Here is a 25222-nt window from a genome sequence, read left to right as displayed (position 1 = left end):
CATCTCCACTTAAAAGGACCAGGCAGGAGGTGATAAGGCCTTGACTTGAAACCCTGGCTCAGTGACAGAGCTTCTGCTCTGTATGCAGAAGGTCCCAGGTTCAATCCCCGGCATCTCCACTTAAAAGGACCAGGCAAGAGGATACCCTGGAGAGCCACTGCCTGTCTGAGTAGACCAGATTCTGGAAGCAGCAAGCTGCCTTGGGGCTGAATTCTGTAGCCTTCTCGCTCCTTCCCCTCCAAGCTCCACCCTCCCCAAGCTCCACCCCCAAATCTCCAGGAATTTCCCGACTGGACTTGACAACCGAAACTGAAGAGCCTCGAGAGAACAGCGGGGCAGGGAGCACTCACTCTCAGCCACGATGCGGCTCTCCGTGCTCATGGCGGTGCCCAGGGGGTTGCTGGCGTAACACCGATAGATGCCCTGGTACTTAGTCACCGCATTCCCGTTGCTTGTTGTCGTGATCACCACAGACCCCGAACCGTCCTCCTGAGTCACCCCCGCATCCTTCTCGGGGTCGAACTCTTTCCCGTCCTTGGTCCACCGGAACCTGCCAAATCGGGAGAGGAAAAGAAAAATTCAGTCAAAAGGGGGGAAGGAACGATTACACAGTTATGTAGGGTCAGGGGTGGAATTCTAGCAGGAGCTCCTTTGCGTATTAGGCCACGCCCCCTGATGTAGCCAATCCTCCAAGAGCTTACAAAGATAGAGCCTTGTAAGCTCTTGGAGGACTGGCTACATCAGGGAGGGTGGCCTAATATGCAAAGGAGCTCCTGCTAGGATTCCACCCCTGTGTAGGGCTGCCCACCCATAACAAAGAACAACCATGGGGAAATAACAAAACACAATATTCAGCAAACATTGTATCTATTTTCAATATATTCAAGTCCTCGGTTTTGTCCTCCTTGCCTACTGAAGGAGGTGGAGCCGGCCACAAAATGGCTGCCATAGCTTATCTCCAGTCACACCAGGGGTTTTTTTTGTAGCAGGGATTCCTCCTTTGCATATCAGGCCCCACCCCCCTGATATAGCCAGTCCTCCTGGAACTTACAGCAGATCCTGTAAGAAGAGCCCTGTAAGCTCTGGGAGGATTGGCTGCATCAGGGGGTGCGGCCTGATATGCAAAGGAGTCCCTGCTACAAAAAAAAAAAAGCCCTGCTCACAACAAACGCCCTTGCGAGGTAGGTGAGGCTATGAATGGGTGGCCGGCCCTAGGCCACACAGAAAGCTTCCACATCCAAGTGGCGATTTGGACCCAAATCCTCGTTAGGACGTCTAGCCGCTTCACCCCGACACATGTTAGGAAGGAGCTGAGGAGAAAGGAACTCACCTGCTACCCGTCCTTAGGAGGCTGCAACAACTAGGGACAAAATGTATTCCCTCAGCTGTTTTGCGGAGCAGATATAATAGAGCAGGGTTGAAGAAAGGTTGAAGGAGCTGGGGATGCTTAGCCTGGAGAGGAGGCAGCTGAGAGGTGATAGGATCACCATCTTCTGATCCTGCCTTCCGGGGCCACAGAAAACAATTCCACACCATCCTTAGGACCAGGGTTGATTTCCCTGAGGACTGACTGATTGGATCTTCTTGCAGTCCAAGGGACTCTCAAGAGTCTTCTCCAGCACCACAGCTCAAAAGCATCTATTCTTCTATGCTCGGCCTTCCTTATGGTCCAGCTCTCAGAGCCATACATTACTACTGGGAATACCATCACTTTGACTGTATGGACTTTTGTTGGCAGGCTGATGTCTCTACTTTTTATTATACTGCCCAGGTTCGCCATAGCTGTCCTCCCAAGGAGCAAACGTCTTAAGAACATAAGAACATAAGAGAAGCCATGTTGGATCAGGCCAACGGCCCATCCAGTCCAACACTCTGTGTCACACAGTAGCCCCAAAAATTTATATATACACACACACACACACACACACTGTGGCTAATAGCCACTGATGGACCTCTGCTCCATATTTTTATCTAAACCCCTCTTGAAGGTGGCCATGCTTGTGGCCACCACCACCTCCTGTGGCAGTGAATTCCACATGTTAATCACCCTTTGGGTGAAGAAGTACTTCCTTTTATCCGTTTTAACCTGGCTGCTCAGCAATTTCATCGAATGCCCACAAGTTCTTGTATTTTGAGAAAGGGAGAAAAGTACCTCTTTCTCTACTTTCTCCATCCCATGCATTATCTTGTAAACCTCTATCATGTCACCCCGCAGTCGACGTTTCTCCAAGCTAAAGAGTCCCAAGCGTTTTAACCTTTCTTCATAGGGAAAGTGTTCCAGCCCTTTAATCATTCTAGTTGCCCGTTTCTGGACTTTCTCCAATGCTATATCCTTTTTTAGGTGCGGCGACCAGACCGCACCATCGATTTATACAGGGGTATTATGATACTGGCTGATTTGTTTTCAATTCCCTTCCTAATAATTCCCAGCTTGGCGTTGGCCTTTTTTATTGCAAACACACACTGTCTTTTAATATCATGGCTACAGTCACCATCTGCAGAGATCTTGGATCCCAGAAATGTGAAGTCTGTCACTACTTCCACGTCTCCCCCTTCTATTTGTCAAGGAGTGATGGGGCCGGATGCCATGATCTTAGTTTTTCTGATGTTGAATTTCAAGTCTACTTTTGTGTTCTCCTCTTTCACCCTCAACAAGAGGTCCTTTAGGTCCTCCTCACTTTCTGCCATTAGAGAGGTGTCATCTGCATATCTGAGGTTGTTGATGTTTTTCCTGGCAATCTTAATTCAGGCTTCTGCTTCATCCAGGCCAGCATTCCGCATGATGTACTCTGTATATAAATTAAATAAGCAGGGTGACAATATACATCCTTGTCGAACGCCTTTTCTTATTCTAAACCAATCAGTTGTTCCATATCCCGTTCTGACAGTTGCTTCTTGACCCTTATACAGGTTTCTCAGGAGACATATGAGGTGGTCTGGTACTCCCATCTCTTTAAGGACTTGCCACAGTTTGTTGTGATCCACACAATCAAAGGCTTTAGCATAGTCAATGAAACAGAAACAGACGTTTTTCTGATACTCCCGTGCTTGCTCCATAATCCAGCGAATGTTGGCAATTTGATGTAATAGAGTCTAATAGAACAGGCAGATGCTCCGATGATAAAATCAAAAACTATTGAACATACGATTAAGGAGTGCCCTACATTTAATAAGTTGGGGGCTAATTTACTTACAAATATGAATCGCTGAGCATGCGAGCCCAAGCGTCATGGCTGCCATTGGATACAATCGATCGTGTCACCCTCTCAGTGGCAAAATTCATAGGGCCAATGATCAAGTGCAAGAGAAGTAATGCTGAGTTAGGTCTTTTAAGATGATTCTAAGCTTCTGCTTAAGACAATAGCCATATAAGCAGTAGTAGACATATGAGACAGAGAGAGACAGAGACAGAGAGACAGATAGAGAGAGATACAGAGAGAAAGGGAGAGAGAGACAGAAAGACAGAGGGAAAGAGACAGACAGAGAGAGAGAGGAAAAGAGGAAAAGAGAGTGAGCCAGAGAAAGAGAGACAGAGAGAAGGAGAGAGACATAGAGGAGACAGAGACACAGAGAGAGAGAGACAGAGAGAAAGAGAGAGAGACAGACAGAGAGAGAGAGACAGAGGAAAAGAGGAAAAGAGAGTGAGCCAGAGAAAGAGAGACAGAGAGAAAGAGAGAGACATAGAGGAGACAGAGACACAGAGAGAGAGAGAGAGACAGAGAGAGAGAGAGAACAAAAATATCATCTTGGGCTGGGTACAGACGGGCAGCTTGGGATGCCAGTCTCCCATTGCAGAAGAAAGCTGGTTTAGTGGAAAGCACCCCGGGGGCGGCCAGACAGTGTGTGGCCCACTGCCAGAACAGGGACGAGCTGTGTGCACGCCAGAGGAGCCGTCACACCACTCAAGCACATGAGTAATGTTCCTTTTGCACTCCCAGCCGTTCAGACGGCAGGGAAAGGCACCCTGGAAATGCATCAAGGGTTTGCTACTACTCACTACCTGGTAGCTTTCTGAAGCGGCAGAGCGATGGCAGAGGACGAGGCAAGGGTGGGAGAGAGGTGTGACCCTGATGTGCGCATCGGAACGTGCTGTTTAAAACCGGACACGGGCCATTCCTGTGTCAGCCCAAATTGGCCGTCTGAATTCTGCATTCGGATGCGAGAGGCCTGGGGTAGGGTGACCCAGAACTGCAATTTTATGGAAAAATGGATTAGAACCAAGTTTGTTTGTTTGTTTGTTTTGGGGGGGAGCTATATTAGATTCAGGTTGACTTAGAGGGCAAGATTCAGGAGGCCCCGGGGTCTAGGTGCTGATAGGGCAGGATGGTTTTTCGTTCCGAAGACAGATTCAGACGGGTTGCCGGGTTGGTTTGAAGCAACAGAACGACGTTTGAGTCCAGTCAGTGTCTGAGAAAATGGGCGTGGACGTGAAAAAAGCTTATACTCAGAACGAAACTTGATTTGTTCTAAAGGTATCACTAGATCCAAGCTTTGATCTTTAGGCACCTGAAGAAATGTGCATGCACACTCAAGCTTATACCCAAAACCAGGGCTTTTTTTTGAGCAGGAATGCACCAGATCACAGCCCCAGCTGGCTTGGTGTCAGGGGGTGTGGCCTAATATGCAATTGAGTCCCTGCTGGAGCAAAACAATGGTGATGTCAGGAAAGGAAAGGAAAGGAAAGGAAAGGAAAGGAAAGGAAAGGAAAGGAAAGGAGAGGAGAGGAAAGGAAAGGAAAGGAAAGGAAAGGAAAGGAAAGGAAAGGAAAGGAAAGGAAAGGAAAGGAAAGGAAAGGAAAGGAAAGGAAAGGAAAGGAAAGGAAAGGAAAGGAAAGGAAAGGAAAGGAAAGGAAAGGAAAGGAAAGGAAAGGAAAGGAAAGGTCCCCTGTGCAAGCACCAGTCGTTTCCGACTCTGGGGTGACGCTGCTTTCCACAACGTTTTCGCAGCAGACTTTGTTACGGGGTGGTTTGCCGTGGCCTTCCCCAGTCATCTACCCTTTCCCCCCAGCAAGTTGGGGACTCCTTTGACCGACCTCGGAAGGATGGAAGGCTGAGTCGACCTCGAGCCGGCTCCCTGAAAACCCAGCTTCCGCCGGGGATCGAACTCGGGTCGCGAGCAGAGCTGCAGCTTTAACGCTCTGCGCCACGGTGAGCAGTTCCACCGCTGTGATTGCAGGATCAGATCCGATTATGGAAACGGGAGGCAAGGGAGTGGGAAATAATGCACAAGGTTCGGGGAGAAGAATGCACGTTAAGTGACCCGTGGAGGTCAGGGTAAGGTCAGGGACTGTTATCAGAGCATCGTGCGCAGGGGTGGCCAAACTGCAGCTCGGGAGCCACGTGCGGTTCTTTCGCACATATTTTGCAGCTCCCAGAGGTTGAGGAGGGACTTCATGCAGGCTTACTCTCAATTAAGTTTGCTTCGTATCGGGACCTCAATTAGCCTCTGAGCGCTGACCCGTAGGTAGGTAGCTATTTCTGATGTGTATGAAGTGGGGAAGGAGGGGGGAAACAGGCAGGCTTGCAAGCTCTTATCTACCACAGAGGTCACCCGGAGACCTAGCGTGGGGAAAGAGAGTGCAAGAGCCAAGGGAGCCACTGGAAGGAGGGATGGAATTAAAGAGGGCAGCGCTGGGTCCCCCCTCAGCTTCATAGCTCTTGTAAGAGCTGTAGTTACTAACCTTGGTGTCAAAGGCAAAGAGAGATGCATAATAATACAAAAGGTGGTCAGTGATTTATAAGGTACATGTATGTTTCCTTCTCCCGCTGGTACCAAAAAACAATTCCCTAACCTTTCCCTATGCTGGCCTTATGGCAACTGTTATTCCCAGCTTTTGTTCTTAAAGAAGTCTCCTTCTAGCACAGTCATGTTGTTAAGTGCATACATATGTATTTTATCTTTCCGTGCAAAGAAAGTATTTGGTACATGTATGTTTCCTTCTCCCGCTGGTACCAAAAACAATTCCTTAACCTTTCCCTATGCTGGCCTTATGGCAACTGTTATTCCTAGTTTTTGTTCTTAAAAAAAAAGTCTTCTAACACAGTCATGTTATAAAGCACGTACATATGTATTTTATCTTTCTGTGCAAAGGAAGTATTAAGACTTTTAATAAAGACGTGTGCGTAATATTTGTTCATGTCTTGCGGCTCTCAAACACCTGGCGTTTATTCTATGCGGCTCTTACATTAAGCTAGCTTGTCTGCCCCTGGTCATACAGAAGCATAAAGGAGTTCCTGAGAAAGAACGTACAAGTCTAGGAATCCTCCACTCCATCTGAAATAGTCAGCATTGTAAGTGTCAGAAAGCAGTGACTGAAACCAATTCTGAGAACCGTCCACAGTCCCGCCTAGGAAAACATCCAGAATGTTCAAAAATGTCACGCGGATTAACAGATTAATATAACTCCGGTGAGCACTGTATTTCTGCAAAAATCTGCTGTGTGAGCTTTTCAGTCCATCAAAAAGGTTTTAATCCGTTAATAGGACTAATAAATGGAGTCGACATTACCATGCTAACACCAGGACGGTGTCAGACGCGACGTGGGCACCCATTGCTTAAAAACAAAGCCTTTTTCGTCCTTTCGGAAGTACCGCTTATCGCTGTGCAAATGTATGCAGACGGGAGACCGCGCTACTCAATGAAGCGGCTAAATCTCACAATAATGATGACTCTAGCGTAGGACTATTTCGTTTGCGTGCTGGACATCTGAATTTCTGCAGGATTTGATGTTCGTCTGGTGCGGCAAGAGAGGATATTGGCAGAGCGCTAGGATGCCTGTATCAGCTAATTGCAGGCATCGCCTATGCCACTGGCAGCTGGGCAGCTATATCCCAATACTCTGCAACATCTAGAGTCAAACTCAGAGCTGTGAGTTCAAATCTTGCCTCTCACTTTATTTATAACTCATCTTTCTCCCCAGTTGGGACACAAAGCGGTTTGCCTTATTCTCTTCTCCTCTGAACATATATGAACATATGAAGCTGTCTTATGCTGAATCAGACCCTCGGTCCATCAAACTCAGCATTGTCTACTCAGACTGGCAGCAGCTCTCCAGGGTCTCAAGTTGAGGTTTTTCATGCCTACTTGCCTGGACCTTTTGGAGAACTATTGGCTGGTATCAAACCTTCCCTTTTTGGGTAAGCTTATAGAGCGGGCGGTGGCAATTCAGCTACAGGGATTCCTGGAGGACACTTCCACACTGGATCCATTCCAGTCCGGCTTTCGACCAGGTCACGGGATGAAGACGGTTCTGGTCGCTCTCACGGAGGACCTCATGTGACATCTGGATCGGGGCGGCTCAGCAGTGCTGTTATTAGACTTGTCAGCCGCTTTTGATACGGTTGATCATCAGCTACTGCCTAGCCGCCTTGCCGACGTGGGGATTCCAGGGTCCACCTTACAGTGGTTGACCTCCTTTCTCCAAGATCGGGAACAAAGGGTGGTGATAGGGGAAGAGTCATCCCAAAGGCACCCACTTATATGCGGTGTGCCACAGGGTGCGGTTCTGTCCCCCGATGTTATTTAACATCTATATGCGCCCCCTTGCCCAGATTGTCAGGAGGTATGGACTGGGTTGTCACCAATACGCAGACGACACCCAGCTCTATCTATTGATGGGCGGCCAGTCCGACTGTACCCTGGAAAATCTAGACCTGGCTCTTCAAGCTGTAGCATCTTGGCTCAGGCTGAGTCGGCTGAAGCTGAATCCGACGAAGACGGAGGTTCTCTACCTGAGTCGGGGTGGTCCAAGAGGAGGTGTCCATCTGCCGGCTCTTAACGGGGTGCCACTGATACCGGCCCCTAAGGTCAAGAGCTTGGGCGTGCTCCTGGAGTTCTCCCTCATAATGGAGGCCCAGGTAGCAGCCACTTTTAGATCCGCCTTTTTTCATCTTCGGCGGGTGCGGCAGTTGGCTCCTTTCCTGGAGCACAACGACTTAGCAATGGTGATCCATGCTACGGTCACCTCAAGAATAGATCACTGTAGTGCTCTCTACATGGGGCTACCCTTGACACTGACTCGGAAACTACAGCTAGTGCAGAATGCTGCGGCGCGGCTGTTAATGAGGCTCCCCCGATGGGAGCACATTTGGCCAGCGCTGAAAGAGCTGCACTGGCTACCTATTGTGTTCCGAATCCATTTCAAGGTGTTGGAATTGACCTTTAAAGCCCTTTATGGTCAGGGACCTGCCTATCTGCGGGACCACCTTTCCCCATATATTCCCCAGAGAGCACTGCATTCAGGGACAAAAAATCTACTGTCCATCCCTGGACCAAAGGAGGCCAAGTTGCGTTCGACACGAGCCAGGGCCTTCTCGGTGGCAGCACCAGAATTATGGAATGCTCTCCTGGAGGCCATAAGGGCCCTGAGGGACCTCTCTACGTTCCGCAGGGCCTGTAAGACCGAATTGTTTCGACAGGCCTTCGATATTTAACTGAGAGAGAGCTAGCTGCCACCTGACATCAGTTAGAGCACTCGGTGATCACCGTCTGAAAAACAGAACCGCCGATATAGTAATGATACAGCACCATGCAATAGCTTTTAAAAAAAATTAATTGTAATGATGTTTTATTGATTTTAATTGTGGAAATGAATGTTGTGAGCCACCCTGAGTCCGCTTGTGGAGAGGGCGGGATAGAAATTTAATGTAATAAATAATAATAATAAATAAGTTGGAGATGCTGAGGACTGAACCTGGGACCTTCTGCTTACCAAGCAGATGCTCTACCACTGAGCCACCGTCCCTCCCCAAACCGTCCTCTTTTATCCTCACAACGACCCTGTGAGGTAGGTTACGCTAAGTGGGAGAATAACTAATCCAAAGACTACAGTAAGGCCCTGGGGAGCCAGTTTGGTATAGTGGTGAAGTGGGCGGATTCTCATCTGGGAGAACTGGGTTGATTCCCCACTCCTCCACATGCAGCTGCTGGAATGGCCTTGGGTCAGCCGTAGCTCTCGCAGAGGTTGTCCTTGAAAGGGCAGCTGCTGTGAGAGCTCTCTCAGCCCCACCTACCTCACAGAGTGTCTGTTGTTGAGGAAGGAGATAAAGGAGATTGTGAGCCACTCTAAGACTCTGAGATTCAGAGTGAAGGGCGGGATATAAATCCAATATTTTCTTCTTCTTCTCTTCTCCTTCTCCTCCCTCCCTCCTTTCCTGTTTGGTGTAGTGGTTAAGTGCATGGACTCTCATCTGGGAGAACCGGGTTTGATTCCCCACTCCTCCACTTGCACCTGCTGGAATGGCCTTGGGTCAGTCACAGCTCTCGTAGAAGTTGTCCTTGAAAGGGCAACTTCTGGGAGAGCTCTTTCAGCCCCACCCACCTCACAGGGCGTCTGTTGTGGGGGAAGGAAGATAAAGGAAATTGTAAACGTCTCTGAGACTCTGATTCAGAGAGAAGGGTGGGGTATAAATCTGCTGTCTTCTTCACTCAGCGAATCTCATCCTCCAATTTCAACTCCGCTACCGGCAGTCCAGGAAAACAGTGCCTTAAAAACTCTGTGGGAAAGCACTTCCAGAGGCTCAGGGGAAGGAGGGATTTCCAATACTCACATCACAGGGGGGTTCCCGGTTGCCTCGCATTTCAGAACGATGTCATCGTTGGGAAGCACCACAAGCTGCTCGTCCGGCTGCTCGGTGAATTCGGGTGGTTTCCAAACTGCGAGACAGAAAGAGGCAGAGCAAAGTGAGCAGCAGGAACTGGAGATTCAACACACCTGGGGTTCCCCGGATCATGACCTTCCATGTGCACGTCAAGTGCCGTCAAATCACTTCCAACCAATGCTTCCTCCATGCTGTGGAGACTTGTCAGCAAAAATTCTAGTTTGTGAGCTACGGGCATTAAAGTGGCGAGCTGCTGCATAAACTAGTTTGCTCTGGGGCCATCCTTCCCGAGACAAAAATGTGTGAGCCGGAGGCTAAAGAACGGTGAGCTTGCTCACACTCACTCCGTTTAGAGCAGGGGTGTCAAACGTGCGGCCCGGGGGCTGAATCAGGCCCCCGGAGGGCTCCTATCAGGCCCCTGAGCGACTGGCTCTTGACTGCTTCCTTTTCCCTCTTGCTTCCTTCTGCATCACAGCTTGCTTTGCAAGACTTGCTCCATCGCACAGGAGACACAGAGCAAAGCCTCAGTTTTCTCCACTGGTTGAGGCTCCTCCTCCACCCAGTCCCCTGGGGAAGGAAGGAAAGAGCCAGAGCTTCCTTTGCGCAGTTCCCTGGATCCCACGGGAGAAACACAAAGAAAGCACCTTTTAAGACCAACAAGTGCGAATGTTTGAAGCATGTTTTGTGTTAAGATTTTTTTTTTAAAAAAAAAATCTTTAGTCGTGTTTGTCTGTGTCCTTAAAAAGTTTCTATCTCTGCTACCTGGCGACGCTACGCATGGGCAACCTCCCAAACGTCTGACAGTTAACAGCCATTTTCAGGCCTTGCGAACCGAAGGCCTGGGCTTCCTTGAGAGTCAGACCCTCATATCGGGGCTCCCTCTTTTCCTGTTGCTTCCCCCAGATCTGCCTCGCCGAGCTTTGCGCTCATTAGACCAGCACTTCCTGGCGATCCCCGCCCCAAACGACGTCTGTATAGCCTCAGCCAATGCCGGGGCCTTTTCGGTACTGGCCCCAGCCTGATGGATTGAGCTCGCACTAGGGCCTCCAGGATGGAGCTATTCCACCAGGCATTTGGGTGAGGCAGTGGACGTCGAAACATCATTTGGCCCCTCCTATCACTATTTATCATCGTCGTCATTAGGGGTGGAATTCTGGCAGGGGCTTCTTTGCGTATTAGGCCACACACCCCTGAAGTAGCCAATCCTCCGAGAGCTTACAAGGCTCTTTTTTGTAAGCTCCAGGAGGATTGGCTACATCAGGGCTGCGTGGCCTAATATGCAAAGGGGCTCCTGCTAGAATTCCACCCCTGATCATTTGTCACTAACTGAGTATAAGGGCCGCAGTCTCTCGAGGTCTGGAGAGACAACCTGTGGGAAGTGACTAAAATCAATACCAACACACCTGTATGAAACAATCTGAAAGCCATCTGTTAAGAGTTACAGTTTTGAGCCATCTTTGTGTCTGAATTAATGTTTTAACCCGCACTGAATCCGTTTGCCAGAAGTCTAAATAAATCAATCCAGGGTTGTTGTTGGGTTTTTTGGTGGCAGGAACTCCTTTGCATATTAGGCCACACACCCCCTGATGTAGCCAACCCCCCCAAGAGCTTACAGGGCTCTTCGTACAGGCCCTACTGTAAACTCCAGGAGGATTGGCTACATCAGGGAGGTGTGGCCTAATATGCAAAAAAAAAGCCCTGAATAAATCCCACTTTTCCTAGCAGGATTGTCTTTTCCATCGTCTCTGGTCATCTCATAATGCGGCCAAAGTACAATAGCCTCATTTTGCATTCTAGGGAAGAATTCAGGTTTGAGTAGATCTAGAACCCGCTTTGTGTTCATAGGCTGTAATAAAGTCATTACCAGGGCTTTGCTGTAGCAGGAACTCCTATTAGGCCACACCTCCCTGATGTAGCCAATCCTCCTGGAGCTTACAGTAGGCCCGGTACTGAGAGCCCTGTAAGCTCTTGGAGGATTGGCTACATCGGTGGGGTGTGGCTCTGGGGTAGAATTCTAGCAGGAGCTCCTTTGCGTATTAGGCCACACCTCCCTGATGTAGCCAATCCTCCTGGAGCTTGCAGTAGGCCCGGTACTGAGAGCCCTGTAAGCTCTTGGAGGTTTGGTTACATCGGTGGGGTGTGGCTCTGGGGTAGAATTCTAGCAGGAGCTCCTTTGCGTATTAGGCCACACCTCCCTGATGTAGCCAATCCTCCTGGAGCTTGCAGTAGGCCCAGTACTGAGAGCCCTGTAAGCTCTTGGAGGTTTGGTTACATCGGGGGGGTGTGGCTCTGGGGTAGAATTCTAGCAGGAGCTCCTTTGCGTATTAGGCCACACCTCCCTGATGTAGCCAATCCTCCTGGAGCTTGCAGTAGGCCCAGTACTGAGAGCCCTGTAAGCTCTTGGAGGTTTGGTTACATCGGGGGGGTGTGGCTCTGGGGTAGAATTCTAGCAGGAGATCCTTTGCGTATTAGGCCACACCTCCCTGATGTAGCCAATCTTCCTGGAGCTTACAGCAGACCCTGTAATAAGAGCCCTGTAAACTCTTGGAGGATTGGCTACATCTGGGGTGTGTGGCTCTGGGATAGAATTCTAGCAGGAGCGCCATTGCATATTAGGCCCCACCCCCCTGATGTAGCCAATCCTCCTGGAGCTTACAGTAGGCCCTGTACTGAGAGTCCTGTAAGCTCTGGGAGGATTGGCTACATCGAGGGGGTGTGGCTCAGGGGTAGAATTCTAGCAGGAGCTCCTTTGCGTATTAGGCCACACCTTCCTGATGTAGCCAATCCTCCTGGAGCTTACAGTAGACCCTATCAGAAGAGCCCTGTAAGCTCTTGGAGGATTGGCTACATCAGGTGGGGTGTAGCCTATAATATACAAAGGAGTCCCTGCTAAAAAAAAAATGTTCTGGTAATTACGCTTCACGGAAGGAAACAACGAAGGGCTGTAGGATTCAAATTCAGGCCACTGAAGGAGCCCCCAAAACCCAACCCCTGACTGCCTTTGAGTTGCCTCTGCCCTGCCACCTTCCCACTCCCGCCCAGTCTCCTCCACCCCGTCTCCTGAAAGACTTACGGTTCTGTAGGTCATCTTCGCCGTCAAGAAAGCAAAGGAGGAAGCAGAGAGGAGAGAGAGAAGTTATGATTAGTGCGTCAGTGATTATCACGGGCGTCATCGTGCATCTACTATTATTGTGTCAGTTACTTTCCATCTGTCAGCGGCCACTCTGCACCACATGGGAATGGAAGCATGCAGCTGGATGCATAAGAATAAAAGGATGCACAGAGGAAGAACGCTCAAGATGCGTAACAAGCGTGTTTGAGAAAGGAAGCAGAAGTATCTATGACGAGTCCAGCCAGATTAGACCAGTGGTCCATCTAGTCCAGCATCCTGTCCCACACCAGTTCCTTTGGACAACCAACAGCAGGGTAAAAGAGCTGAGGTCTACATTAGAAGAGCCCTGCTGGATCAAACCACTGAGGGTCCATCTAGTCCAGCATCCCGTCTCACACAGTGGCCAACCAGTTCCTCTGGAGGGCCAACAACAGGGCACAGAGGCCAATGCCTTATTGAGAACATCAGAAGAGCCCTGCTGGATCAGACCACCAGTCCACCTAGTCCAGCATCCTCTCTCACACAGCAGCAAACCAGTTTCTCTGGAGAGCCAACAACAAGGCAGAAAGGCTGAGATCTACCAGGGGTCCATTTAGTTCAGCAACCTGCCTCATGCAATAGGTCCTCTGGAGGGTCAACAAAAGGGGCAGAGAGGCTGAGGCCTTCATGAGAACATCAGAAGAGCCCTGCTGGGTCAGACCAGTGAAGGTCCATCTAGTCCAGCATCCTGTCTCACACAGCAGCAAAGCAATTCCTCTGGAGGGCCAACAACACAGCAAAAAGGCTAACATCTACATCAGAAGAGTCCTGCTGGATCAAACCAGTGGTCCATCTAGTCCAGCATCCCATCTCACACGGTGGCCAACTAGTTCCTCTGGAGGGACAACAACAGGGCAGAGAGGCTGAGGCCTTCATAAGAACATCAGAAGAGCCCTGCTGGATCAGACCAGTGAGGGTCCATCAGGTCCAGCATCCTCTCTCACACAGTGGCCAACCAGTTCCTCTAGAGAGCCATCAGCAAGGCAGATAGGCTGAGGCTTTCATGACAGCATCAAAAGAGCCATGCTAGACCAGACCAGTGATCCATCTAGTCCAGCATCTTGTTTCACACGTTGGCCAACTAGTTCCTCTGGAGGGCTAACAACAGGGCAGAGAGGCCGAGGCCTTCATAAGAGCATCAGAGGAGCCCTGCTGGATCAGACCAGTGGTCCATCTTCTCTCACACAGCAGCCAACCAGTTCCTCTGGAAGGCCAACAACAGGACACAGAAGTCCAGGTTGCTACAAGGCACTGGAATTCTTAGGGTTTACTGTCACTGACTGTGTAGGTCGTCTTTAGTCACCGTGGCTAATAGACTTATCTTAAGGGGTTTTTTTTTTAGCAGGAATGCACAGGAATGCAGTTCCACCTGCCTTGGAATCAGGGGGTGTGGCCAAATATGCCAATGCTTCATGCTGGGCTTTTTCTACCAAAAAAAGGCCCTGCTTATCTTAATAGACACTAATAGACTTATCCTCCGTGAATCTATTTAATCCCCTTCTAAAGCTGTATATGCCTATGGCCGTCACAACCCCCTCCGGCGTCGAATCCTATATTTTAATTTTAATAATGGAGAGGTCAGCAGGCAAAGCATACTTGAAAAAGGTGTACGGCTGCCAACTTCAGGTTGGGAAATTCCTGGAGATTAGAAGGTAAAGTCTGGGAAGGGGGAGGGGAGGGACCTCAGAGAGTCTAACGCCACAGAGCCCCGCCCCCCCCTCCAAAGCAGCCGTTTCCTCCAGAGGAACTGATCTCTGTTTCCTGGCAATCCCTTGTAAATCCAGTAGATCTCCAGGTCCCACCTGGAGGTTGGCAGCCCTAATGCAGCGTCACGCTAAGGAACTCCGGAGTGGGAGGCCAGAAAGGGAGAGCAGTGCGAAAGATCGAGGCAAGAGAGAGAGAGTTTGGCGAGTGTGAGAGAAAACAGCACGTGACCGTGTGACACCAATGTTAGGAACGAGGAGAATTTGCCACTGCAGAAGCGTTTCTTGAGGCTCACTGGATAGTCAGTGGAGCGTAAGGTGTGAAGTGAAGAGACGTTCCGCTTGGTTGCCAATACAGAAGAGCAGGTGCTCGGCAAAAGTCTTGTTAAGACTACTTTTTTTCTAAAGCCACCTGGGACCACCCTTGGAGGCACAGCGAAGCCCCAGGATGAATCCAGCATTGTTGATTCGTTCTTATTCCGGCAGAGATTCTAAGAGCAGGGGTGTCGAACATGCAGCCCGGGGGCCAAATCAGGCCCCCGGAGGGCTCCAATCAGGCCCCCAAGCAACTGGCTGTCATCGGCTTCCTTCTCCCTCTCTTTTGCTTCCTTCTGCATCACAGCTTGCTTTGCCAGGCTTGCTCAATCGCACAGGAGCTACAGAGCAAAGCTCAAGGTCTCATATATGTTTTCTCCATTGGCTGAGGATCTTCCCTTGGGGAGGAAGGGGGGAAAGGCAGAGCTTGTTTTTCCAGTCTCTGTCAATCGCACAGCAGAGCTACTGACTCAAGCCTCTCTTCCTTCTATTGGCTGAAGCTCCTTCCCCTCCTTGTCCCCTGGGGAAGGAAGGAAAGAGTCAGAGCATCCTTTGTCCAGTTCCCTGGATCCCATGGGAGAAATACAATGAAAGCATCTTTAAAACCAACATGTGTTAACGTTTTAAGCGTGTTTTAAGTTTGGTTTTAAAAAAAAATTGTGTTTGTCTGCATCCTTTATAAAATTTATATCTCCGCTACCTAATCTTAAATAGGTACACACATGGCCCGGCCCAACCTGACATGGCCCAGCCCAACAAGGTCTCATTTATGTCAGATCCAGCCTTCATAACAAGAAGAACTGAAGAATTGCAGATTTATACCCCACCCTTCTCCCTGAATCAGAGACTCAGAGCGGCTTATAATCTCCTATATCTTCTCCCCCCACAACAGACACCCTGTGAGGTGGGTGGGGCTGGAGAGGGCTCTCACAGCAGCTGCCCTTTCAAGGGCAACCTCTGCCAGAGCTAAGGCTGACCCAAGGCCATTCCGGCAGCTGCCAGTGGAGGAGTGGGGAATCAAACCCGGTTCTCCCAGATAAGAGTCCGCGCACTTCACCACTACACCCGACTGGCTCTGTCAAATGAGTTTGACGCCCCTGTTCTAAGAAGATTCGGACAAAACAACCAGAAAGCTTCAAGGCTGAGATTCTGGATTCTGATGGATTTGACTTTAAATCTAGTTTCAGGTGGGTGGACACAGTTTGTAATGTGTGTGTGTGTGTGTGTGTGTGTGTGTGTGTAAAGTGCCATCAGTTGCAGCTGACTTACAACAACCCTGTAGCACAAGAGTGTCAAACTTATTTGTTATGAGGGCCAGACCTTAAACTTAAAATAAAACATGCTTAAAACATTAGCACTCATTGGTCTTAAAGGTGCTTTCTTTGCAACTCTCCTGTGTGATCCAGAGAACTGGGCAGGGGAAGCTCTGGCTCTTTCCTTCCTTCCCCAGGGAACAAGGAGCAGGAGGAGACTCAGCCAATAGAAGGAACAGAGGCTTGGCTTAGTAGTTCTGCTGTGTGATTGAGAGAGCCTGGCAAAAGAAGCTATCCCTCTTCCCCTTCCTCCTCATGGGAGCAGCCTCAGCCTATGGAGAAAACAGAGGCTTTGCGATTGAGCAAGCCTGGAAAAGCAAGCTTATGCAGAAGGAAGCAAGAGAGAGAGAGAAGTAAGCAGATGACAATCAGCTGCTCAGGGGCCTGATAAGGCCCCCAGGCCGCATATTTGACACCCCTGCTGTAGGGTTTTCAAGGCAAGAGATGAACAGAGGTGGTTTGCCATTGCCCACCTCTGCGTAACGACCCTGGACTTCCTTAGTGGTTTCCCATCCGCGAACTAACCAGGGCTAACCCACCTGAGCTTCTGAGATCTGAAGAGATCAGGTCAGCCTGATGAACGGAGGTGGTTTGCCACCGCCTTCCTCTGCATAGCAACCCCAATTTGGCCAGAGATCCTGGAGCCTTTTCACCATCTTCTGGGCATGGAACAGGAGCCACTGGGTGTTTGTGGGGGGAGAAGGACTTGTGAGTTTCCTGCATTGTGCGGGGGGGTGGGACTAGATGGCCTTGGAGGTCCCTTCCAATGCTATGATTCTGTAACAAGACTGGACTAGCAGATGGACAGAGGTGGTTTGCCACGGCCGCCTTCTGCGTAGCAACCCCGGAATTTCTTGGCGGTCTCCATCCAAATACTAACCGGGGCTGACCCTACTTATCTTCCATGATCTGACAAGACTGAGCTAGTCTGGGTTAGTTAGCAGAACAAAACACAAGTCCAGTGACGAAGACGATGAAGATGAAGAAGAAGAGGAAGAAGAGTTAGAAGAAGAGGAGGAAGACAAAGAAGATGAAGAAAAGAAGAAGAGGAAGAAGGGGAAGAGGAAGAAAAGAAGAGGAAGAGGAAGAAGAGGAACAGGAAGGAAGAGAAAGAAAAGAAGACGAGAAAGAGGAAGAAGAGGAGGAGGAGGAAGAAGAAGAGGAGGAGGATGAAGAAGAGGAACAGGAAGGAAGAGGAAGAAAGGAAGAAGAAGATGAAGGGGAAGGGGGAAAAGAGGAGGAAGAAAAGAAGATGATGAAGAAGAGGAAGAAGAGGAAAAAGAAGAGGAAGAGGAAAAGAAGAAGAGGAAGAAAAAGAGGAGGAAGAAAAGAAGATGATGAAGATGAAGAAGAGGAGGAGGAAGAGGAAGGAAGAGAAAGAAAAGAGGAAGAAGAGGAAGAAGAGAAAGAGGAAGGAAATAAGAAGAAGAGGAAGAAGAGGAGGAGGAAGAAGAGGAAGAGAAAGAAGAGGAAGAAGAAGAGGAGGAGGAGAAAGAAGATGATGATGACACTGGATTTATATCCCATTCTCCACTCCGAATCTCAGAGTCTCAGAGCGGCTAACAATCTCCTTTCCCTTCCTCCCACACAACAGTCACCCTGTGAGGTGGGTGGGGCTGAGAGGGCTCTCACAGCAGCTGCCCTTTCAAGGACAACCTCTGCGAGAGCTATGGCTGACCCAAGCCCATCCCAGCAGGTGCAAGTGGAGGAGAGGGGAATCAAACCCAGGTCTCCCAGATAACAGTCCACACACTTAACCACTACACCAAACTGGCTCTCCGGAAATGAACAGAATTTTCGTGGCCCTGGCTACAATTGCCCTACGATTGGCTGCTGGATTGCCCTGGCTAGCTGGAAATCAGAAGTTAAGCTCAGGTTTGAAACTCCGCTTGTGGCATAGAAGCTGGCTGGACGGCTTGCGACCAGTTGCACGCCCTCTCAGCCTAACCTATCCCCCCGCCAGAGTTGTCAGGAGGAGAAAACAAAGGAGAGGAGACCGACACAAGAAATCTAGGGGATAAATGAGGTAAGTGATAAGTAAAAATGAGGGTGCACCCTGCGAACTTAGGGGGAGGTATTTGTGAATTTCCTGCATTGTGCAGGGGGTTGGACTAGATGACCCTGCGGGGTCCCTTCCAACTCTTATGATTCCACCATTTGCCACTGTACGTCTCTTTAGCCCTCACGGGTTGGAGGAGAAGGAAGCGAGGGACCTCCCCCTCCTGCCCATCAGGCTGAAATTCCAGCCAGTCTCTCCCTCCCCGCAACCCCCAGCCAATCCCTTTAAGTGGAATTGATTCTTGTAGGAAACGCTGCATTTGAGTGAGTCAGCGACAGGTTCGAAAGAGGCTCCAATTAAGGGAGGGGAAGAGTCTGGGGGGGATTCACTCGCTTGCTCCCAGACATCAGGGGAGAGGGGGGGGAAAGAGATACACAAACGCTGAGATCAAGGGAGGGGGGAATGGGGGGCTGATGGAAGGGTGGAAGCTCCCTAGGGCTCATAATGAGAGAGAGAGAGCTCACAGGCACTCAAGTCGCATAAACCGTAAGGTGGAAGCGATTCCGAGTCCAAGGAAAAGAGACCAGTGGCAGTTCAGAACCAGATGCGCATGGTTTTTAAAAAAGCACCAGGCATGACTCCATCCGGGGCTTGATCTCAGTAGTCCAAGCTAGCCGACTTTCATCGGATACTGGAAGCGAAGGGGGTTCGTCCCGGTTGCTGCTTGGATGGGAGGCCACCAAGGGTTGCTTCGCAGAGGCAGGCAACGGTAAACAATGTCTGAATGTCTCTGCCCTGACCTGGATAGCTCAGCTCGCCCCATCACATCACATCTCAGAAGTTTAGCAGGGTCCATCCTGGTTGGTCCTTAAATGGGACACCACCAGGGTTGCTACGCAGAGGCAGGCAACGGTGAACGACGTCGGAATTTCTCTGCCCTGACCCGGATAGCTCAGCTAATCCCATCACATCGCATCTCAGAAGCTAAGCAGGGTCGGTTCTGGTTGGTCCTTAGATGGGAGACCACCAAGGAAGTCCAGGGTTGCTACGCAGAGGCAGGCAATGGGAAACCACCTCTGATTGTCTCTGCCCTGACATGGATAGCTTAGCTAGCCCCATCACATCACATCTCAGAAGCTAAGCAGGGTCAGTCCTGGTTAGTGCTTGGATGGGAGACCCCCAAGGGAGTCCAGGGTTGCTACGCAGAGGCAGGCAATGGCAAACCACCTCTGTTTGTCTCTGCCCTGACCAGGGTAGCCCAGCTAGCCCCATCACATCACATCTCAGAAGTTAAACCGGGTCCATCCTGGTTGGTTCTTAAATGGGACACCACCAGGGTTGCTACGCAGAGGCAGGCAATGGTGAACGACGTCTGAATTTCTCTGCCCTGACCTGGATAGCTCAGCTAGCTCCGTCACATCTCAGAAGCTAAGCAGGGTCGGTTCTGGTTGGTCTTTAGATGGGAGACCACCAAGGAAGTCCAGAGTTGCTACGCAGAGGCAGACAATGGGAAACCACCTCTGATAGTCTCTGCTCTGACCTGGATAGCCTAGCTAGCCCCATCACATCACATCTCAGAAGCTAAGCAGGGTTGGTTCTGGTTGGTCCTTAGATGGGAGACCACCAAGGAAGTCCAGGGTTGCTATGCAGAGGCAGGCAATGGAAAACCACCTCTGATTGCCTCCATCCTGACCGGGATAATCCAGCTAGCCCAATCACATCTCAGAAGCTAAGCAGGGCCTGTCCTGGTCAGTCCTTGGATGGGAGACCCCTAAGAAAGTCCAGGGTTGCTACGCAGAGGCAGGCAACGGCAAACCACCTCTGATTATCTCTGTCCTGACCAGGATAGCCCAGCTAGTCCAATCGTATCATATCTCATGAAGCTAAGCAGGGTCAGTCCTGGTTAGTGCTTGGATGGGAGACCCCCAAGGGAGTCCAGGGTTGCTACGCAGAGGCAGGCAACGGCAAACCACCTCTGAATTGCCTTGAAAATCCTACAGCATTGCCATAAGTTGGTTGGAATTTTTATGATGCCTTTCACCACCACCATCATAGGATTGCCAACTCTTGGTTTGGGAAATTCCTGGAGATTTGCAGAGTGGAGCCTGGGGAAAGACCTCAAACGGGTCATATGCCAGAGAGTCCACCTTTCATAGCAGCCATTTTCTCCAGGGGAACGGAGCTCTGGCAGCTGGAGACCAGATGCAGTTCCTGGAGATCTCCAGCTGCCCCCTGGGGGTTGCAACCAATGTTCCCCTCTAAGCTGCAGAGTCTCGTGAGCAAAAATTCTACTTTGTGAGCTCCTGGCATCAAAGTTGTGAGCTGCTGCATACATTATTGTGCTCTGGGGCCCTCCTTCCTGAGCTAAGCCAAAAATGTGTGAGCCGGAGGTTAAAAATGTGAGCTGGCTCACGCTAACTCAGCTTAATGCCCCTGTATAAATCGATGGTGCGGTCTCATTTGGAATACCGTGTACAATTCTGGTCACCGCACCTCAAAAAGGATATTATAGCATTGGGAAAAGTGCAGAAAAGGGCAACTAGAACGATTAAAGGGTTGGAACCCTTCCCCTATGAAGAAAGGTTGAAACGCTTGGGGCTCTTTAGCTTGGAGAAACGTCGACTGCGGGGTGACATGATAGAGGCTGACAAGATTATGCATGGGATGGTGAAAGCAGAGAAAGAAGTCCTTTTCTCCCTTTCTCACAATACAAGAACTCGTGGGCATTCGATGAAATTGCTGAGCAGTTCGGTTAAAACGGATAAAAGGAAGTCCTCCTTCACCCAAAGGGTGATTAACATGTGGAATTCACTGCCACAGGAGGCGGTGGCAGCTACAAGCATAGACAGCTTCAAGAGGGGGTTAGAAAAAAATATGGAGCAGAGGTCCATCAGTGGCTATTAGCCACAGTGTGTATATATATATATAATTTTTTTGGCCACCGTGTGACACAGAGTGTTGGACTGGATGGGCCACTGGCCTGATTCAACATGGTTTCTCTTATGTTCTTAGGGGGGACACTGGTTGTAACCCAGGAGAAATTTATAGGGAAAGAGATTCTACCAAGAACAACTCCAAACGGCACCATGGAAAGATCACTATGAATATACTCGAGTGTTTATACATTCAGCACCAACCATTTATAATCAAATGTTTCTAGCATTCTTTGTCCCTACCTGAGGGACCGTCTCTCCCCATACGAGCCCCAGAGAGCACTGAGGTCAGCAGGGAAGAACAAGCTGACTATCCCTGGGCCAAAGGAGGCGACATTGCAGAACACTCGCGCACGGGCCTTCTCCATCGCAGCTCCATGCCTGTGGAACCAGCTCCCGGAAGAGGTGCGGGCCCTGCGGAGTTTCGACCAATTCGGCAGGGCCCGCAAGACCCCCCCTTTTAGGTTGGCCTTTGCAGACTGCTGACTATGGATCGCTGAATAATGGATCCGCCAAAAATGGTTTGGTCTCAGTGATCTCCGCTTCTATGTAAACTGACAGAATAGTGCCAGGAACATCACCGTTCCTGTCAAAATATGTTCATGTGAATTAGAATGGTTTTAAGACAATGTTGATTTTAAAGTTTTTATATAACTACTGTATTGTATAATTATTCTATGAATGTTGTTAGCCGCCCTGAGCCTGCCTCGGCGGGGAGGGCGGGATATAAATAAAATATTATTATTATTATTATTATTATTATTATTATTATTATTATTATTATTATTATTATTATTATTATTATTATTATTATTATTATTAATATCCAAAGTTCAAAACTCATGCCGGCACCCAAATTTCAGTCGCGTTTCTCAGCGGATTGAAGCGCTTGTGCTATAAAGATCAATTCCAGCGCCTCGCCTTTCAAGATGCAGAACTCGGGTCGTTTGAAGGACGCTTCCGTCCCACCTCCAGCGGAGCCTGCCAGCCTATAATTCCGTTTCCATTAACTTTTCCAAAGCGGGGACAGAACGTCATCGTCCTGCGCATCCATTCCTTTCAATCTAAAGAGAACCGTCACCGTCTTTCACAACCACAAAAAGCTGAAAACCGTACCCTACCGAGGTTCAGGAACGTCAAACTCCAGGTGGGTGCGGGCAGGGTTTTTGGAGCAGGAACTCCTTTGCATATTAGGCCACACCCCCATGATGTAGCCCAGGGGTGGGATTCTAGCAGGAGATCCTTTGCATATTAGGCCACACACCGCTGATGGAGCCAATCCTCCAAGAGCTTACAAAAAAAGAGACAAGTTGTAAGCTCTCAGAGGATTGGCTCCATCAGGGGTGTGTGGCCTAATATGCAAAGGAGCTCCTGCTAGAATTCCACCCCTGATGTTGCCAATCCTCCTGGTGCTTATGAGAGGCCCTGTAAGCTCTCAGAGAACTGGCTACATCAGGGGGGAGTGGCCTAAAATGCAAAGGAGTTCCTGCTACAAAAAAAAAGCCCTGGTTGGATATATACTCTGCAGGTCATCTCCAGACGACAGAGATCATGCACAGATCTGGAACTTGCTCTACTGGAGAGAATGTTGGAAGTTCTGGCTCATGGCTCACACTTGGAGGCAGGGCTTTTCTTGTAGCAGGAACTCCTTTGCGTATTAGGCCACACACCCCTGACGCAGCCAATCCTCCGAAAGCTTACAGGGTTCTTCGTACAGGGCCTACTGTAAGCTCCAGAAGGATTGGCTACATCAGGGGTGGAATTCTAGCAGCAGCTCCTTTGCCTATTAGGCCACTCCCCCCTGATGTAGCCAATCCTCCAAGAGCTTACAGGGTTCTTTGTACAGGGCCTACTGTAAGCTCCAGAAGGATTGGCTACATCAGGGGTGTGTGGCCCAGGGGTGGAATTCTAGCAGAAACTCCTTTGCATATTAAGCCACACACCCCTGACGCAGCCAATCCTCCGAAAGCTTACAGGGTTCTTCGTACAGGGCCTACGGTAAGCTCCAGAAGGATTGGCTACATCAGGGGTGGAATTCTAGCAGAAGCTCCTTTGCCTATTAGGCCACTCCCCCCTGATGCAGCCAATCCTCCAAGAACTTACAGGGCTCTTCTGACAGGGCCTATCGTAAACTCCAGGAGGATTGGCTACATCAGAGGGGTGGGGCCTAATATGCAAAGGAGCTCCTGCTACAAAAAAGCCCTGTTTGTAGGAGATCAACAGAGCTCCGAAGAACATGCAAGATGCTCCAAGAGTCCTTTCCCTTGTATACCTACACAGTCTGCACCAGGGGTGGCCAAACTTGCTTAATGTAAGAGCCGCATGGAATAAATGTCAGATGTTTGAGAGCCACAAGATGAATATCAAATGTTTTAGGGAGGGAGGGAGGGAGGGAGGAAGGAAGGAAGGAAGGAAGGAAGGAAGGAAGGAAGGAAGGAAGGAAGGAAGGAAGGAAGGAAGGAAGGAAGGAAAATGAAGGGAGGGAAGGCAGGAAGGGAGGAAAATGAAGGGAGGGAAGGCAGGCAGGCAGGGAGGGAGGGAGGAAGGCAGGAAGGAAGACAAATAGATGGGGAGGGGGAGGGGAAAGAAAGCAACTTTAACTCCAAATGCATTCTCCAAACTGCCAGTTGGCTTGGCTTGGAGATGTGATTTAAATGCCTTCTCCAAGCTGGCCAATGGGGCACTGGGGGCTTTGAGAGCCACACAATATGTATGAAAGAGCCACATATGGCTCCCGAGCCGCAGTTTGGCCACCCCTGGTCTGTACACACATGGGAGGAAAAGCATTTGCCTAGCCTGAGGACACCGGTTGCAAGAAAGGTACATCCTGAATGGTACAGTACCAAAGGTGCAGCAAAAGCCAACTCTTTTGTTTGTCTTGGGCATAAATTAGAGCTGCCAACTTTGGATGGGGAAATACCTGGGGATTTGAGGAATGGAACACGGGATGGGCAGAGCCTGTGGAGAGAGAAGGAGAAGGCAGCAGCGGTGGGGAGGAGGGGAAAGGGAGAATTACAAGCCCCGAAAGAAGAAGATGATATGGGATTTATATCCCACCCTCCACTCTGAATCTCAGAGATCCAGAGGGGCTTACAATCTCCCATATCTTCTTCCCCAACAGACACCCTGTGAGGTGGGTGAGGCTGAGAGATCTCTGACGGAAGCTGCCCTTTCAAGGACAACTCCTGCGAGAGCTATGGCTGACCCAAGGCCATGCTAGCAGGTGCAAGTGGAGGAGGGGGAAGCAAACCCGGTTCTCCCAGAGAAGAGTCCGCACATTTAAGCACTACACCAAACTGGCTCTCAGAAGAAGATTGCATATTTATACCCCACTCTTCTCTCTGAATCAGAGTCTCAGAGCGGCCTAACACCTCTTTTCCCTTCCTCCCCCACAAAAGACACCTAGTGAGGTGGGGGGCGGGCTGAGAGAGCTCTGACAGAAGCTTCCCTTTCAAGGACAGTCTGTGAGAGCGCTGACCCAAGGCCATTCCAGCAGCTGCAAGAGGAGGAGTGGGGAATCAAACCCATTTCTCCCAGTGAAGAGTCCGCGCACTTCACCACAACACCAAACTGGCTCTCAGAAATGAAGAGAAATGATTCAGAGCCCTGTTCTTGCAAATCACAGGCGAATCCACCCGACGAGCCGGAGGATGCTGACCCAGCTCAGGTAGTAAAGAGCAGGCACAGAAGGGGAAAGTGAGAGAGTGTGCTCATGCTTTTCAATTAACAAAAGAAATCAGAAGGAAATAAATTAAACACGGGCTTTCCCTCAGCGGAGAGAACACACTTAATTTGCTTCCTTCTGATTTCTTCGCGTTAATTGGAAACTGTAAGGGTGTTCTCCCCCCGCCTCCCACCAGGTTGGGAAACGTCTGGAGATTTTTTTGGGGGAGGGGTTCGATTCTGGGGAGGGCACAGTTGGGGGGAGGGACCCCAAAGGGTCCATTTTTCTCCATGGGGACTGATCTGAGAGCCAGTTTGGTGTAGCGGTGAAGTACACGGACTCTTATCTGGGAGACCCGGGTTTGATTCCTCACTCCTCCACTGGCAGCTGCTGGAACAGCCTTGGGTCAGCCATATCTCTGGCAGAGGTTGTCCTTGAAAGGGCAGCTGCTGTGAGAGCCCTCTCAGCCCCACCCACAGGGTGTCTGTTGTGGGGAGGAGGGGAAAGGAGATTGTGAGCCACTCTGAGACTCTGTCCTTGAAAGG

The 25222-nt window shown here is 49.9% G+C and overlaps 1 protein-coding gene across 1 annotated transcript in view; it reads right to left on the bottom strand.

The window, feature by feature from the left end:
- Positions 1–9646, bottom strand: part of L1CAM (L1 cell adhesion molecule) — a 101100-nt gene extending 91454 nt beyond the window's left edge. The window contains exons 1-2 of the mRNA XM_060252547.1: positions 9549–9646; positions 351–550 (exon numbers count right to left, since the gene is read on the bottom strand). Of these exons, the coding sequence (XP_060108530.1) occupies positions 351–550; positions 9549–9550 (202 nt within the window). The 5' untranslated portion in view covers positions 9551–9646. The remainder of the gene's footprint in view (positions 1–350; positions 551–9548) is intronic.
- Positions 9647–25222: the final 15576 nt, after the last annotated feature.

This window comes from Heteronotia binoei, chromosome 13 (assembly GCF_032191835.1).
Source record: "Heteronotia binoei isolate CCM8104 ecotype False Entrance Well chromosome 13, APGP_CSIRO_Hbin_v1, whole genome shotgun sequence".
Lineage (NCBI taxonomy): Eukaryota > Metazoa > Chordata > Lepidosauria > Squamata > Gekkonidae > Heteronotia > Heteronotia binoei.
This window is presented reverse-complemented; position numbering and strand designations above follow the sequence as displayed.